This window comes from Pogona vitticeps, chromosome 5, assembly GCF_051106095.1.
Source record: "Pogona vitticeps strain Pit_001003342236 chromosome 5, PviZW2.1, whole genome shotgun sequence".
NCBI lineage: Eukaryota > Metazoa > Chordata > Lepidosauria > Squamata > Agamidae > Pogona > Pogona vitticeps.
Genome location: NC_135787.1, coordinates 158,406,722 through 158,422,784, shown reverse-complemented (window position 1 = coordinate 158,422,784; position 16,063 = coordinate 158,406,722). Strand labels below are relative to the sequence as shown.

The 16,063-nt window shown below is 37.7% G+C and overlaps 1 protein-coding gene across 10 annotated transcripts in view; it reads left to right on the top strand.

Annotated features, from left to right (window-relative positions):
- ANKS1B (ankyrin repeat and sterile alpha motif domain containing 1B) overlaps positions 1-16,063 on the top strand; it is a 456,219-nt gene that overhangs the window by 232,546 nt on the left and 207,610 nt on the right. For all 10 annotated transcript variants that reach the window (XM_078376055.1, XM_073000243.2, XM_020803323.3 and 7 more), the window contains one exon: positions 5,779-5,931. In XM_078376055.1, coding sequence (XP_078232181.1) covers positions 5,779-5,931 — 153 coding nt within the window. The remainder of the gene's footprint in view (positions 1-5,778; positions 5,932-16,063) is intronic.

Below are 16,063 nucleotides of genomic sequence, written 5' to 3'. Positions count from 1 at the left end.
ATAATTGTAACTTCTTTGAAAACATTGTATATTTTCTTATATAGTTAAGTATGATTCATAGGAGCTTGTGTTTTGACTAGCACTAGCTCTGAATTGACAATTCTCTTGGAAAGCTCTGATTTGAAGATCACAAAGCCTAACTCCTTTCAGTATCTCCGATAATGTGGGTGATCGCCATAGATCAGAGGCAGCTTGCACATAACAAGAACAATAAGGACATCCATCAATCAAGCAAAGAATGCAAATTGAACTATTAATGTCCTTTAAAATACCCAGTTGTTGACTGGATAATCAACATTAACAGATGACACTTTCATCTATGTCTGATAAGACAGAGAAAAAGTTTTGTAACTTGGAATTATGGGATTGTAACCCTGGTATTTGTAGATGCGCTCAGCTTTTAGGTGTATATGAGCAAATCTGGAAGCATTGAAAAAAATGGGGGAGCACAATTAGTGGTTAAATAACCCTTCCTTTAGTATGAGATTGCTGAAATAGTGGAGGAGCTTCCTGTACACAATGTCGGGAACCTGAGTAGTCTAGCAGTATTATACAATTGCTCTATATCCCAGACTAGCTTTCTGTTGGGGTGGGATCTCCTAGGTGAGCAAGGATTTGTGCAGCTAACATAAATCCTGAGTGGTACAATGCAAAAAGGAAAATGACTTTTCTTGGGGATGCAATATTGGTGAATTCAGGTTGAGGGGGGCACTTCGTATATCCCTTTGGAGTCCATCCAGCCCATTTTCCCTTTCTCTCTGCTTAGCTCTCTGGAGAAAAGATATTCATATGTTGCTTGAGGTCCTGATCAGAGGACGGTGGAGAGCTGTGTAGTTGGTGGAAGGATTCTCGGGCTGCCCTTTCAAGCGACAGTAAGCTACATGCAGGGTTCAGTCAGTAGTACATATCATCTTGATCAGGATGGCACATAATAGCAGTAAAGACTCAGCTGGTGCCTCAACAGCCGTTTCTCCAGGTGTCAGTTGAGAGTCAAAGCTGACATTACCATAGGCCCATCATTAGATGCATTCTTTAAGAGGTTAAATATACAGTATTTATTTATAAATTTACAGGTATCTCTAATTTGAAAGTTGCAAATTGGCTTGCTTTCGTTTTGTAGTTAGGCATCAGGAAATAATCAAGGGCTTCATTTGAAAATTGATTCCATGAATGTGGCAGCTTTGAAGGGCTGTGTCTTTGGTAGAACATTTTATCACTTGTGAAACGAGAATCTCATGCACTTCTTATGTCAGTCCCTTCATCCATTATTTGCCACCCCAACTGGGATGGCAAGCTGTGAATGAATGTTTTCTCTATACTGAAAACTGAACACCAGGTTGTCTTTGCTCTGTCTTTACCTTCTCCACCTGAGGAAGGTGAGAGAATTCAATTCAGTCACATCCTCCAGGAGCATCACATAAGGCTGTAGTTACAGCTGGCTTTGCTCCCCTTCCACTTATCCAGTCAAACAAGTGGCTTATGGTGGTGTCTCCTGGGGCTTCACAACCCAGTTGAGCCACCCTGTTGCTCCAGATATGGCCTATGAGTCAAAGATCCTCCATCCCTGTTGTTTTCATGATTTACGTTCTTGGGGCACTGTTGTCTGGAACTGAAATGATCTTGCACTGAGAAATTGATTTGAACAGAATGCGATTACTCCAAACCTGAGGACAAGTTTAATTTCAGACTGTTCAGAAGCATTCAAAGTCTATAACATTCTAGACTTTACAGAAGAGAAATTCTGGTTACAAATCCAGATTAAACTTGACTCACCCCCCCCCCAAACCCCATCAAGATAATATGAGATGACATGTGCACCCTCTACCTTTGTCCATCCAATGACATGCAGCTTCTTTCAGTATTCCATGGCTCATGCATGACTTGTCAGGCCATTTTAGGATATATGTGTGGTTTACTTTTGCAAACCTATAATTTACTACGTGCCTCAGAAGACTCAAAGTAATCTACATTTGCCATGGCTTATCCTTCCCATGATATGAATATTTATGTCCATCTTCATCCCTAATGATAGCCACAGGACACCAAATTTGAGTAAACTGAATGATTGCATTTATCTGAACTGGTAACCATGTTATCCTCTCAAAGAAAGAAGACATTGTTTATTCTGAATCAATCTGTGCCTGTTCCTAGTACTATTTACCCCAAGATGTACTGTACTTAATTACTTTATCATTTGCTGTAATATCCTCTGAGGGGTTCAATAAGGCTTCTTCTTCTGAGGGATTCAATAAGCCTTCAAATGGAGTAGCCATGTGTTTGGAGGTTTGCCCAGTGAATCTCACATCAAATTATTGTCACCATGCCTTGCTGTCTTAGATTTAGGTTGTAGAAATATTACTTGTCATGATGCTTGGATATTATATGATCTCCTCTCAGTCAATATCACTTGTGTCACTGTTGACTTATTTTCATGAAGACTAAAATAAAACAGGCATCATTAAGCTTATTCTGCATCTTTGGTAAGTTTAGGAAATATTTCAAAGGATCATGATAAGAATATAAGAACATAAAAAGAAATATGCTGGATTAGACCTATCTAGTGCAACATCCTGTCTCCACAGTGGCTAGTCAGTTGTCTGTGGGGAAGCCTGTTAGAAGATATGAATGTCAGAGCTGGAACTAGTAATTTTGGAAACCTGGGTTTCACTGCTATACTGATTAACCTTGGGTTACATGAGACTGACATTCTCTGGCTGTGTATGACACTCGTACTGGTTTCAGGATGAACCCACCGGCCTCGATACTTGGCAGAACACCTACTCCCACCAAGAACTACCCGTGTCACTCACGCGAGCCAGGAGGTGAGGCTGAGGAGCCTAACACTGAGGGAGGCGTGGAAGCAAAAGACAAGAAATCGGGCCTTCTCAGCGGTGGCTCCTCGCCTCTGGAATAATCTACCTCCTGATATTCGCGCGGCTCCCTCGCTGGGTATTTTTAAAAAACAACTAAAAACATTGATGTTCCTGCAGTCCTTCCCCTCAATCAATTCCTGACCTCCCCTTCTTCTCCTCTCCCTACCTTTTGTCTTAATTTGTTGAAAGTTTTTCTTAATGTAGAATTGTTTTTTTATATATTGTTGTATGTGTTTTTGTAAGCCGCCTAGAGTGGTCTTAACAGACTAGATAGACGGGATATAAATAAAATAAAATAAATAAATAAAATAAAATAAATCATTATCATTATTCAGAAATACTCCCCAATCAAAATTATAAAAACATTAACTGTTATTATGCAACAGATACAAGTTTTAACCAGAAGCCTAAGTATTCGTTAAATATTGGTGGAGTATGTATGCTATGCCTAATGTTGTTTTTTAGCTCTGATGGTGTTATTTCTGAGATTTGCAATATTGTTGTTGTTGTTCAATGTCCATAATTTTTTCCCTTCTGCATGGGGAGGACCAGCTGTGGGTGGTATATGTGTTTTGGACAGGTGGGTTCATGTCTTTCCAGCAGCAAATATCAAGATGATGCAGTATTTGGTGCCTTGGGTCAAAGGCACAAACACCCTTCCTTAGTTACATACTATGATGAATTCAATTCTGTCTTCTGTCTCATGTTCTGCAGCAATAGATATGCCAAGGCATGTTTCCTGTGATATTTGAGATGGTATACAGTCAGCGAAACTAGTAGCCATGGATATAGGATGTTCACAAAAGACAAGCAGGCCAGGAAACCCTGTGTACACCTATTTTGAGTCACATTATGGAAAAGGCAGGACATAATTAATTTTTTCCAGTGTTCAGACATGTGCGTTGAGAATCCTATTCTTTTTTATAATGCTGAATGTCAACATTTCATCTCCTATAATGTCCTTTAACTTTTGTTAAAACAAGCTAACAAAACAGAACTGCAGTATCTTGCGTATACTATTTCATTTGCTTGAAAAAATAAGATCATGATGTCTCAGTAATCTGTTCAAAAGTCCTAAGGGTGAAGGTGGCAAGGGTGTATTGTGTGTAGTCACTATTGAGTTTGTATTTTAGTCTTAATGTTATTTGTAATTTTCCTTTTGTTAATTAAAAAAAATCAAGACCATGATGTTTCAGTAATCTGCTCAAAATCTACGTATTGAAGACCACAAACACAGCTTACAGAAACAAACACAGAGACTGTTTTTCTGCACCAAATTTTAATATATTGTAAAGCTTCAAAATCATTCAGTTGGTTCAGGTGTTCAACTGAGCAAATCTTGCCTTTTTCAATTATTCTGTCAATAGTTTCAAACAGACTCAAAAATGTTCTCTCTGTGTCATACTTCCTTTGTCCTCATTAAGTTACATTATGTGAAATTGCACTATACAGTCAAAACGGGAAACTGTCATGTACATAATGTGTTAATTTGTTAAAATTGTAAACGTTTTTCATAAACTGATGATACTAGTTCATTTGGCACCTGTTAATATGAATTATCAGTAGTTGTACATAATGAAGTCATGATCATTTCTAAATATTCAGCTTTCATAGCAGACAGCAAATTTTGGGAAACATTGCAGACGATTGTCATCTGATCAAATATGAAGCAGCAGCTTGGTCAAAGATGAAAGTTTGTAAGCTAGGATGTAGAGAAAAACTAATTAATGTCATCCTGTGTCTCCTCTCATGACTGTTGACAGTGAAACTGTTGGCTAATGCATTGCAGCATATTTTTATTTATTTTGAGGTTAAAACATATCTTACCTATAAAATGAATTTATATAGCCATAACATGGGAAGACCCAAAGAATTCATTGCAGTAAATATTCTCACTACTGAAATGGAATAGCTTTGGTTAGAGAAGAATATTAAGGTATTAAATATTTTAAGTATAGATATTTCTGCTTCTGATTGTGTGTTTTTTGCACTCAACCTTAGCTGCAATTCAATAGTTTTGGAAGATATTTGAATAATTAGGATATCTTAAGAAGAATACAAAAAACCCCAAACACCTAGCTATTGAAAACCATTGGTGCTGTGATCTCTTACAAAATGCCGTTTTGTTTCAACTTAACATGCAGAGAACTATACTGCATACTTTGAATAATAGCAGTTACTACCATAGTGAACAAAGTGCAGGACTTCAGGATTTTTCAATATTTACAAACAAAGAGTAATAAGGCATGTGCAATTTGTTGCCTTTCATATATTGTCAAATCACAATATCGATCTGCCCTCATCCTGCACAACCAGCTGTGAAGGATGATAGGTGTCACCGCTCAAGAACATGAGGGGATGGCACAAGTTGCCCATCCCAGTATAATTTCAGGTTTTCCCCTGTTTTACCTCCCCCATTAAGGCAAACAAAAATAGCTGGGGGAGGTTCAGATGACCCACTCACCTGCTTACTTGCAAGTGAGAAATGAGAAGTAATGGGTTGTACACTATCAATTTACAGTAACATGCTATTTAAGCCTATGGCTTATCAGCTGATTAACTTTTAAGTTCCTTGACTTTGCATTTGTGAGATTTATTAGCAGATGGCCCCGGGGCACACTGGACTTTGATGTTTTCACAGTAGTGTTGTAGCTATATCAAAATACACATACTTCAGTGGTAGGCTATGATATAGAAATAAGATCTAGAAGCCATGCCCTCAAGGACTAAGCACTAGCAGAGGATGTTGATGAAGACTTTTTAAGGCACTAATGAGCAGGAGTAAAAGTTGAATTAAGAGAAGTATTGTGCTTCTATAAATCAAATATTTTCTGGAAAAAATCCTTCCAAAACCATTCATAACTGGAAAAATTCAAATTGTTTCACCTTTTTTTTTAAATTTCAGATGAAACAGATAGGCAATGATGGCTACAATCCCACCTCTGTGGCAGAATGGCTAGATTCTCTGGAACTGGGAGATTATATCAAACCATTTCTGATAAATGGCTATACATCGATGGACCTTGTGAAAAAAATCTGGGATATTGAGCTAATCAATGTAAGTCAAACCATTTTTGCAATTTAGAAGCATCTCAGTTTTAATCCTAACATGAGTGAAAAGAAACAAGGCAGTTCTGTGAAATTTAACATATCTAATAGCATTTAATTTGGAAAAAGACATACTCATATATCTTTGACCTCCCACCTACACTCTAATTTAGATAAATTTTGCTGTCTCATTACCAGAGTTTCTGGTTGTCAGCATGAAGAAGGGAAAAGCAAGATCTTTCAGCAGTATGCATGTTTGAATATACTATGTTAAATAGTGTGCCAATTTGATTTTCCCCTTCTGTACCACAAAGACATTTCATAGTCTTAACATGCAGTTATAACTGTATTGATCTAGTCTTTCACCTTAATTTATTACAAACTCTAATCAATGTTACAGTTATCAAAGATTAATGTAAATTAGGACACCTGAATTTAAGTAATTCAGATGAAGCAGTTTAGTTTGGAGATGTATGTTTTCACTAGACATTGACAGAAAATAAGCATTCAAGCAAAATCCCATCTTTCTTTTTTTGTAGAAAGATAAATGTATCTGCTAATTAAGTTGCAAATTTGATGTTTTCTTTGTTCTCTGACTTGTATGAAAGATTTATGTTTTGTTCTATTTATGACATTTATTAATTGATATAAGTATTTCTTACATTGATGGGGAAAAAAGCAAGGTGTCCCATGTAAGCATGAGGGCTAAGTGTAGATTCAGAAAATACTCTCACTAGCAGAAGCATGCTCTCATAAAAATAAGAAAAGTAAACAGGGGGCAGCATAAAAATCTCATGGTGAGAAAATGTTTGTTGAGCATTCTTAGAGGCAGAGCTGCATTAAATCTTAACAGTAGGTCATTCGTTACAGAAGTAAGTCTTGCAGGCTTTTGTGAAACTGTAAAACTCTTATTCTGTCCTCTTGTCAAATGCTAGTGAAATAATATTTACTTCATCTCCTGAGATTCAAAAGTTTGGTTCTCTTGTCTTATAGGAATAACAGCTCATGTTATGTGAATGAGATCACTAGCTTCATGTCATTACGTTTTTGTTCACTAGATTCTTCTCCCTTTACTGAAACTACTGACTGTTCCATTTATGACACCAGTCCCTAACAGATATGACAACTTTTCATACCAGAGGATTTGGGAGAAGAAAGCAGTTAGAGAAATGCTCCTAACATAATAGTTCTTCTGTTCCAATGAAAGATAGCAGCCTGAGAGAAAGATTAAAGCAGAACAATTCACCAGTTACTGTTCCTTTTTCCAATTAACTCCATATTACAATGTTATGCTAACAGTTAAGAACCCAGAATTAATTCCCTTTCAGGTGCAAAGTTCTTTAGAATGTTTTGGAAATGAATATACACTTGCAAAAATACTTAATCAGAATTATCCATTCACATTTTACTTATCCACATCATTTATTGTGTAAGGATCTGTAAGTGGTTCAGAATGTCTTTAGAAATGGGTGTGGGAGAATCTTGTGATATGCTTTATGACTATATTACAACTCAGTCAGGTCCATAGCCATGAAGATATAGTAATGAAAGAGATTATATGGATTGTTGTGTATCTTCATTGTACTATAGTACATACAGTTTTTAACTTGTTTTCTAGTATTTGGACTAAAAACCAGCATATATGTGCTGTACTAAAATGTGCAGACAGGCTACACAAGAGTAAGAAAGTCTTTCAGTAAGTCAGGTAGGTAGATAGTGCTGCAGAAATTTGAATTTCTGTTTAAATTCCTCTAGCTATGCAGCAGAAGTGCAGGGATTCACACAGTAGCATAGCCTCACGTTGCCCAGATTAGTCCAACCCTTTCCTCATTACCTGGGACTTAGAGTCTCAGTAAGGTCACTGGCAGCCACACCATCTCCAGGCAGCAGGTGAGGTTGTAAAAATTCCAACAGATGTATGCAAGCCAGGATCAAACAATGTAGTTCAACGGATGAAAGCAGTTAAGTTCCATTAGCAGAGCTGAATGGGATGTGTGTGATGGTCTCCCTATCCCTAGCTGGCTTCAAAATATGCTCTGGAAGGTTTGGAAATTGTTTGGAGCACATTTGACAACAGCATGGAAGAAAAGGATTCTGGGGTGGGTGGTGGGGATTGCCTTTTCCAGTTCTGTTTATTTGTGGATCAACACTACTGGATCCTAACTTACAGTGAGTATGAAACCTTCAGAATAGATTCAAGTTAGCAGGAGAACTTCTCCCTAGTTAAACTTTTAGATTTTCATAATGCTACATATTTTCATATTACATGTTTCAATAGTATGGTAATATCTAGAATAACCACATTGCTCTTCCTGTTTGTTTTCCTACATATCCCAACACACCATTCAGTACCAATTGTATGTAAGCTTTTCTGTTTTGCATATGTAGCTATACAGTACAGTGGTGCCTCGCTTAGCGACGTTAATCCGTTCCAGGAAAAACATTGTTAAGTGATTTAATCGCTAAGCGATTTTTAAAAGCCCATAGAAATGCATTAAAACACGTTTAATGCGTTCCTATGGGCTTCAAAACTAATCTTATGCGAAGATCCTCCATAGGGGCGGCCATTTTTGGTGCCTCTAAAGCGAGGCAAAACAGCAGGTGGCCATTTTGAAACCGCCGATCAGCTGTTTAAAAAGGGTTACTTTGCCATGATCGCTTCCCCACGATCATCACAAAGCGATTTTTCCCCATAGGGACCATCGCTAAGCGATTGCTCTTGCAATGGCCAAAACCCCATTGTTAAGTGATTTCGTCACTCAACGGAGCGATCGCTAAGCGAGGCACCACTGTATTATGTTTAGGGCTGTTGATGGGTTCCCAAACTGGTTTGGAGGATACTTTGGCACTTAGGATAGATCTTGAGTACTTCAGACTCCATCCAGTTCTATTTGTGCGCCAGATCCAAATCCGTTTGTCAACATGGATTACCAGACTCCCACTGACTTGCACTGGAAAACCAAAATATCTGGGGGGGGGTGTTTTGTTTGTTTTCTCTATGTTTTGTTCTGCTTTATTTTACTTTGATATACATGACATAATAGAACCTAAAGTTGGGAGTATATTCAGAAATTTGAAATTTATAGGAAAACTGAATGCCATACACACTCAGTTGAGTGTTCAGTCTTGCCCATCCATGCTACGTTTGTCTGCACGCACACAGACAAAGAGACATGTATATATATAAAATCTCTGTACTGTTTGTATATATAAAAGTATATATACAAAAGTAGGAAATAAAGCAGAACCAAATGTTTTGGGAAAATTTGGCTGGGAGTTAGAAGAGACGCAAAAGGACTTGCAGAGTTCTGTGAAGCCAGCAATTTGTTTATTGCAAGTTCATGTTTCAGAAAAGTTAACAGATGACTGGATAGCAAAAAAAAAGCAATTGGATAGATTATATAATTAGAAGCAGAAGATGTAGAGGTTCTTTTCTTTCTGCAAAAACAAGACCAGGTGCAGAATGCATTACAAACCATGAATTGTTAGTATCAAAAATCAGAGGAAAGCTGAAGAACACTAAAAAAATAATAGTGCCAAAACCTGATTTAAATAACATTTCTGAAGAATTTAAAAATCATTTAAAAATCATGTACAAAACAGATTTGCTTTATTAAACTTAACTAGACATGAACCAGAAGAACCGTAGGTTAAACCCAGAAGTACTGTCTGAAATCATGTGCAAGTAAATTACACTGCCTAAGGCAAATGATATCATCAGTTGGGACAATTTTTCAGAAAGTAAACACTTCCTACTTCTGCTCTGAAACATTCACAGCTCCCATATAATCCTTTTCATTGTGGGAGCAATGAGACAATACAAGGAATTCTTTACTTAAAATTGCCAGAGCTCGTAAAGTTGTCCTGGCAGTGGCAATTTTCTCTAATTTTCCGTCCTGGACCCCACAGGTTCCTAATGATAAAAGAGATTGCATGGGAGCTGTGGGTGCCTTGGGACAGAAATAAGAAATGTTTAGTCTCCTAAAAATAGCCCATCTGATGACATCATCAGCCATATGTGGAATGACTTAAGCAAACAGGATATCAGCCATTATCAGAGAAGAACGCAAAAAGACTAATTGTGCAGTCAAAAGAAAAGAAAAGCTTCAGTGGATGACTGATGACTACAGTAGTTAATGACAGACAGAAATAAAGGTTGATGGAAATGGGTCAGAATCATAAATATCACTTTTCAGTAACTTGCACATAGGGGCAAAGATAACTATTATTATAAAAATATAAAGAAAAAGAAGACAATTTTAAATAGGGAATGCAAGAAATCTCTTTTATAAGATCCAAGAAATCAAAGGAAATTTTAAACCAATATTAAAGATTCTGAAAGATCAGCCAAGGTATATATTTGATCATGATAAAATAAAGAAAAATGGAAAGAACACACCAAGGAACTATACACAAGAGGTGCAAGATGACTTTTTTTTGTAGAAGAATCCTATGAGGAAGAACTGCAATTTTCGAAGGTGAAATGAAACCTGCTATCAAAGCAATTGGAAGAATAAACCACCAAGGGTAAATGAGATTACAAATAGCTCTAGTTCAAGCTGTACAAGTGGAAAGAAAATCTGAAGAAAAATAAGCCAACAGATATGGAAAACAAAACAATGGATCATAGATTGGAAATGTTCAATATACCCTTGAATCCTTAAGAAGGAAGATACCAAGAATTGTAATAAGCACAGGACTGTTGCATTTGTTTTCTATGCAAACAAACTATGCTCAAGATTTCACAGCAAAGACTTTTACTGTATATGAAATGAGAAATGCAGATGTTCAAGCTGAGTTCAGAAAAGGTAGAGACACTAGGGAAGAATACTGAAGAATTTCTGCTGAAGATCAGTTTGTAATCAGTTACAGTAAAGCCTTTGACTGTGTGATTTATGATAAGCTATGAATTGTTCTAAAAGAAATGTTCGTGCTACATTTGATTGTCTTAATATGTAGCCTATATTCTGGAAAAAGGGCTACTGTTAGGATAGAATGTGGAGAAACAGAATGTTTTTCATTTAGTAAATGTGGGAGACAAATGTGTGTTTTATCTTCTTGTCTGTATGCAGATCATTTTATTAAAAAAAGCTGGATTACATTCATATGAAGAAGGAGTGAAAATTTGTGAAAGAAAGACAAATATCCATACTGTGACATTTCCTGTGTTATTCCTGATTACTACATTTGAACATGAAAGCTGAACTTTGAAGAAGACTGACAGGAAAAAACCAATTCATTTGAAAAGTGATGTTGCAGGAGATCTATACAGATACTATGGATGAGCAGAAAGACAAATAAATGGGTTTTAGATAAATTCAATACTGAATTCTCACTAGAAGCTAATAGAATTAAATTGAATCAAACTGTTTACATATCACAAGACAGGACTCATGGGAAAAGATAATAATGCTAGGAAACGTGGAAGGCAACAGGAAAAGAGTAAGACATTGAGTACTCAATAAAGGAAGCCACAGCCTTGAGTTTGCAAGACTTGAGCCAGACTGTTAAAGATATGATCTTTTGGAGGTGTCACCATAACTGGCAAGCAACCTGGTGGCACATAACAGCGTAACAGTTCACATGAGAAAGCAATGGGATGGGAAGAGAGATAGCACCTCAGAGCAATCAACAATCTATCCACCAGTTTTATGATTGGCAAAGTATGGTACTAACTCCTAACTGAAGAAACAGCTGTGCAAGATAATTGACTGGATGACTTCAGTGATCGCATGCAAGCTGTCCCTGAAAGCACTGACATGGTGAAATTCTTCCCTCGGACTACGTGTTAAAGTTGCCATTGAGCAAAAGGCAGCTTTCCCCTCCTTCCCTTCCCGTTCTCACCGCCATCCTGTCCTGACATGATCCCTCTCTGCATTTATAGTAGGACTCCTGTGAGGGATTGGTTCAAGCCCTCCTGAAGATGCTGAAAAATGCAGATTACAGTGAACACTATTTTTAATAGCGAACACTATACATAGCAAATGTCTCCGTCTAGCAGACAGTTCTGAAAACTACATCTTTAGAAATATATATTTCTAGGACTTTTAACATTTAAAAAATTTCAGACCGTAGATAAGCAAATTAGCAGGTATTGATCCTGTGGATAAGGGGGTCCTGATGTACTATGACTGAAGAATGATGAAATTCTTGTGTTAGATTTCATGTTAGAGCTGGCAAAGAGGAAAGCCTGGTTCTCCAACTTCCCCTTCCAGACATGGCTCCTCTCATTCAATCTCTTCTTGCAGTCTGTCTTCTTGCCCTCATTTTAGATATCTTGAGCTGCCAGATCAGTCTGAATCATCTCAGACTATTTTGTTTGCCTGAGAAATGAATCCAACAATTCCACCTCATAGTGGAATACAAATAGATCTGAATTGAGCTGCTTTGTTTTGAGATTCAGGATTCAGCTAAAGCTGATGTGCAGCCCCTAACTGAGATCAGAATGCAATATCACAGTGATGTTGTTTAGTTTGTTATGTATCACATCATTGTAATGTAAATTACAGATACCTGTATTTATTCCCCATGGGGACTAGATCTGAGCTAACTGGTTTAATTGTCCTGGAGCAGTCACTAGCCCTCTGGTTTAATTCAGATCACAAATGAATCTGAATTAAACCAGAAACTTTAACCGCTGAATCCCCTGCTTTTTATTGATAAAAACTACTGGACAAGATCCTGGAAGAGTCAAACAATGGAGTTGTGGCTAAGGAATCCATACAATTTGCCATGGCTAAGGTTAATGGGGAGAAGGGGACTATTACTATGCACATTATCGTGCAGGAAAATTCTTTATACATAAGTTGAAATGATTTACACCATTCTTGAGAATGCTTATATAAACCTATTTATTTATATCAAAACATGGTGTTTAGAACTTGAGCTGCTGTCCAAGGCCTCCATACTATAGAAGAAGAACAGGGAAATTTTTTTAGATAGACAGAGGAGAGCCAGCCAGAAACTTCTAATAACCAGACTCACACGGAGACAGTGTGGTTTACAGCAAACTAGGGTTTAGTATTGTATGAATGACCTGTGGACTTGTGTGATTGCCTTTAAAGATAATTCATAACTTGAGATATGTGTGTGTGTGTGAGAGAGAGAAACAGATTCTATTTCTGCCATGGACATACTTAAGAGATATTTTTTGCCTAACTTCACTCATGTCCAAGACTGTTTCTACTCTCCTTTGAGTCTCCATACCTGAGAAGCAACTTGATGGTGTACAACAAGTATTTATCAAATAGGCACAATCCTTTTGGTGTTCAGGTAAGGTTTGTGTAACTTGCAGACGCTAACTGCAGCTAACTAAAGAGCTGCTGGAGCCCAGCTCAGTTGTGCAGTTGGAGACATGATCAGCCATACAACAAAGATATACCCTTAAAAAAAAAAACTTGATAACATGTTAATGAATTTTGAAGAAACTGAATGTAACAGATTTATATAGATATTATTTGAACCAATGTACACAGGTTTATATGTTTGCAATTTAAATCTTCGGTCACATTCATTCCGTTCTTATGCATATAAGAAGCAGCATGGAATACTTAAAAGATAACTGACTGTTGTGTATGACGGAGGACAAGGTGATTGCTCACACACATAGCCAGTCTACTTGAAATTACATTTCTCATTATGTTGCTAAGGAACTACATGTCTGAGATATCTTGACTTTTTCTTCTTGATGAAGCACAGCCTGAAATATAATATATGAGCTTGCTTTTATAGCTTCTAGGATAGATAATGCTGCTGCATTATGTGAAATTCATTTTGAGAAAACTGTTGTAGAGATATACTGAAAGAAAAATCCCAGATGTCTAGTTTTTCTTTGCTTCCTGAACACATCATCAGCTGATAGAAAGATCTGAATGGCATAATGTAATTTCCCCTATCTTCCTCTTCATTTCCATAATGCATTTTAGTTGTATGTTGTATTAATCTACAAAGGCTAAAATAACTGATAATTGATTTCATATAGGTCTCATTTTTTTCCCTGTTATCTCTCTTTTCACCATGAAAAGGAATTTCTTTTCCTACTGCTTTCTTCCTGTGCTGCCAGCAGTATCTTATCATACCTTAGTCTTTCAACATTCTTAGTTGATATATCATGGTTAGCAATTTATTGTGAGTTATCAGTTATCCTCTGAATGAACCGTGGAAAGCAATCATGATTGATGTTCCAGGAATATGACAAATCAAGCAATATGGAAATTCACTCCATGTTTGGAATTTCATCTTCGATAATACTTGAGCCTCAACTGTTCAGTATATGTTGTAGGGCTGCAATTTTGGACCCACAAGTTGGATGAAACTCATTCCACCACTATGACTAGAACTCAGGACAAGGATAGTATGTTATGTAGCTTCTACCCAGAAATGGGTTGGTTCTAGGCTGATGCTTGCTAGTTTTGAGAAAGAAAGGAAAGAAAGTGCCTTATGTAACAGGAATGTAAAGTCTGATGAGTGATCTAAAACTGTTTAATAGACATTGTCTGTTCTTTCCCCACAGACTTCATTGGAGTTAGATTTGCTAACAGATTCCTCTTTGGGAAACTTTGCTGTTTTAGATTAGAGGAAAGGTATAGTACTGTGCACTGTAGACTATTCGTGTTGATGGTATTTCTAGTTTTTATTGGAAACAGAAGGGCATTTTCAGAACTGTTTTATCCTGTAGATAGAATTCATAAAGTTGTCCCTGAGCATACGAAGTATACATTTTTCCGCTAGAGAACTTTATTTGGAAAGGCCAGGAGGCAAGAGGTGCATTAGGAAATGACTCTATCCAAGAAGATGGGAAACAGTGCTGCAGAGGAGTGAAAGATCCTGTCACTTATGATAATTGGGAGAACAGCAAGAGGAAATGATGAGAGGTTTGTGGGGGAAGACAGGAGCTTTACATTTTAAACATATATGTTATTTATGCTATCATTTTTATATCAGGTTGTCTATGTATATCTTATTCATCTGAAATGTTTTGATATCATTATTAGTAAAATAAATTCTGTTTCTTTTGCCAAGAAAAGTTGAGAAGCACAGCATTTTTCAGTCAGAAGCTGTGTTATTAGGGTTTGAACTCAAACATGACCCTCTTCCGCTTCGTGTTTCTTTCCTACTGAGCGTACATAGCCATGCTAACTTTGGATGTGGTAGCTCTAAACCAGTGGTTCCCAATTTTGGATAACCCAGCTGTTCTTTGACTGCAATTCCTAGAAGTCTTCACCAACAGCTGTGCTGGCCAGATTTAATGGGAGCTGAAGTTAGAGAATACCTATGTTACTCAAGGCTGGGATCCCCTTCTCTAAAGAACAATAGCCTTATCTACACTACTTACTGACCCCGAGACAGAAGTAGGAAATTTTTACTGTGATTTGAAAGGCCTGTCACAGTCACATGGTACATGAGTTGCTTTCTGTGTCTCTTTGAGAAAGTGATTAAGGTGATGCATTTTTACACTGTTCCTCTTGGAAACCTTTGAATACGTTTTAAGCTGTATTGTAGGAAGGGTACACAGGCTTTTAGAATCATTTCATTTCAGGCTTGCCTACTCTGCCCACACACTGGCCACTTACCCCAACTGTTGTGGTGAGGTGACAGAGGGAGGGAGAGGGCTAAGCTGCTTGTCTTTTTAGAAAGCCTAGTGGCCTCTATCCCTTTAAAAATGGTCCAGCTGTTCCCATTTGCACCCACAGAATACAACTGCAGAAATGACTGATGCCTGGCTTTATAGTGGTGCAAAAACACTGATCCATGACAACCCTTTTACTCCTCCAACCATGCACTGGACTGGCCGTGTCCTCCCTTTTCTCTCAGGCTCCCTGCCCCTGCCTGCCCCCGCCCTTCCTCTCTCCTCCCTGTGGCTCTTGTTGCTGGTGGTGCCCAAAGAAATAGGTGTGATTGGGCAGGGAGGGCCAGCAAGGGGACAGAGAGGCAAGGAGGAGGGTGACAGAGGGTGATCAGGCAGGCAGGGAACAATTTATGGTGGGAGATCAAGGCACATTGGGCAATTTGAGGCATTAGACTGCAATTCAACCCAAGCAAAAATCAACAACCCTTTCTGGGGGAAGTTAAATGACACACTTCTAAACAGAATAACAAAAGTCCAGAAGGGGAAAAAACGAGATCCACTGTGCATCATGTGA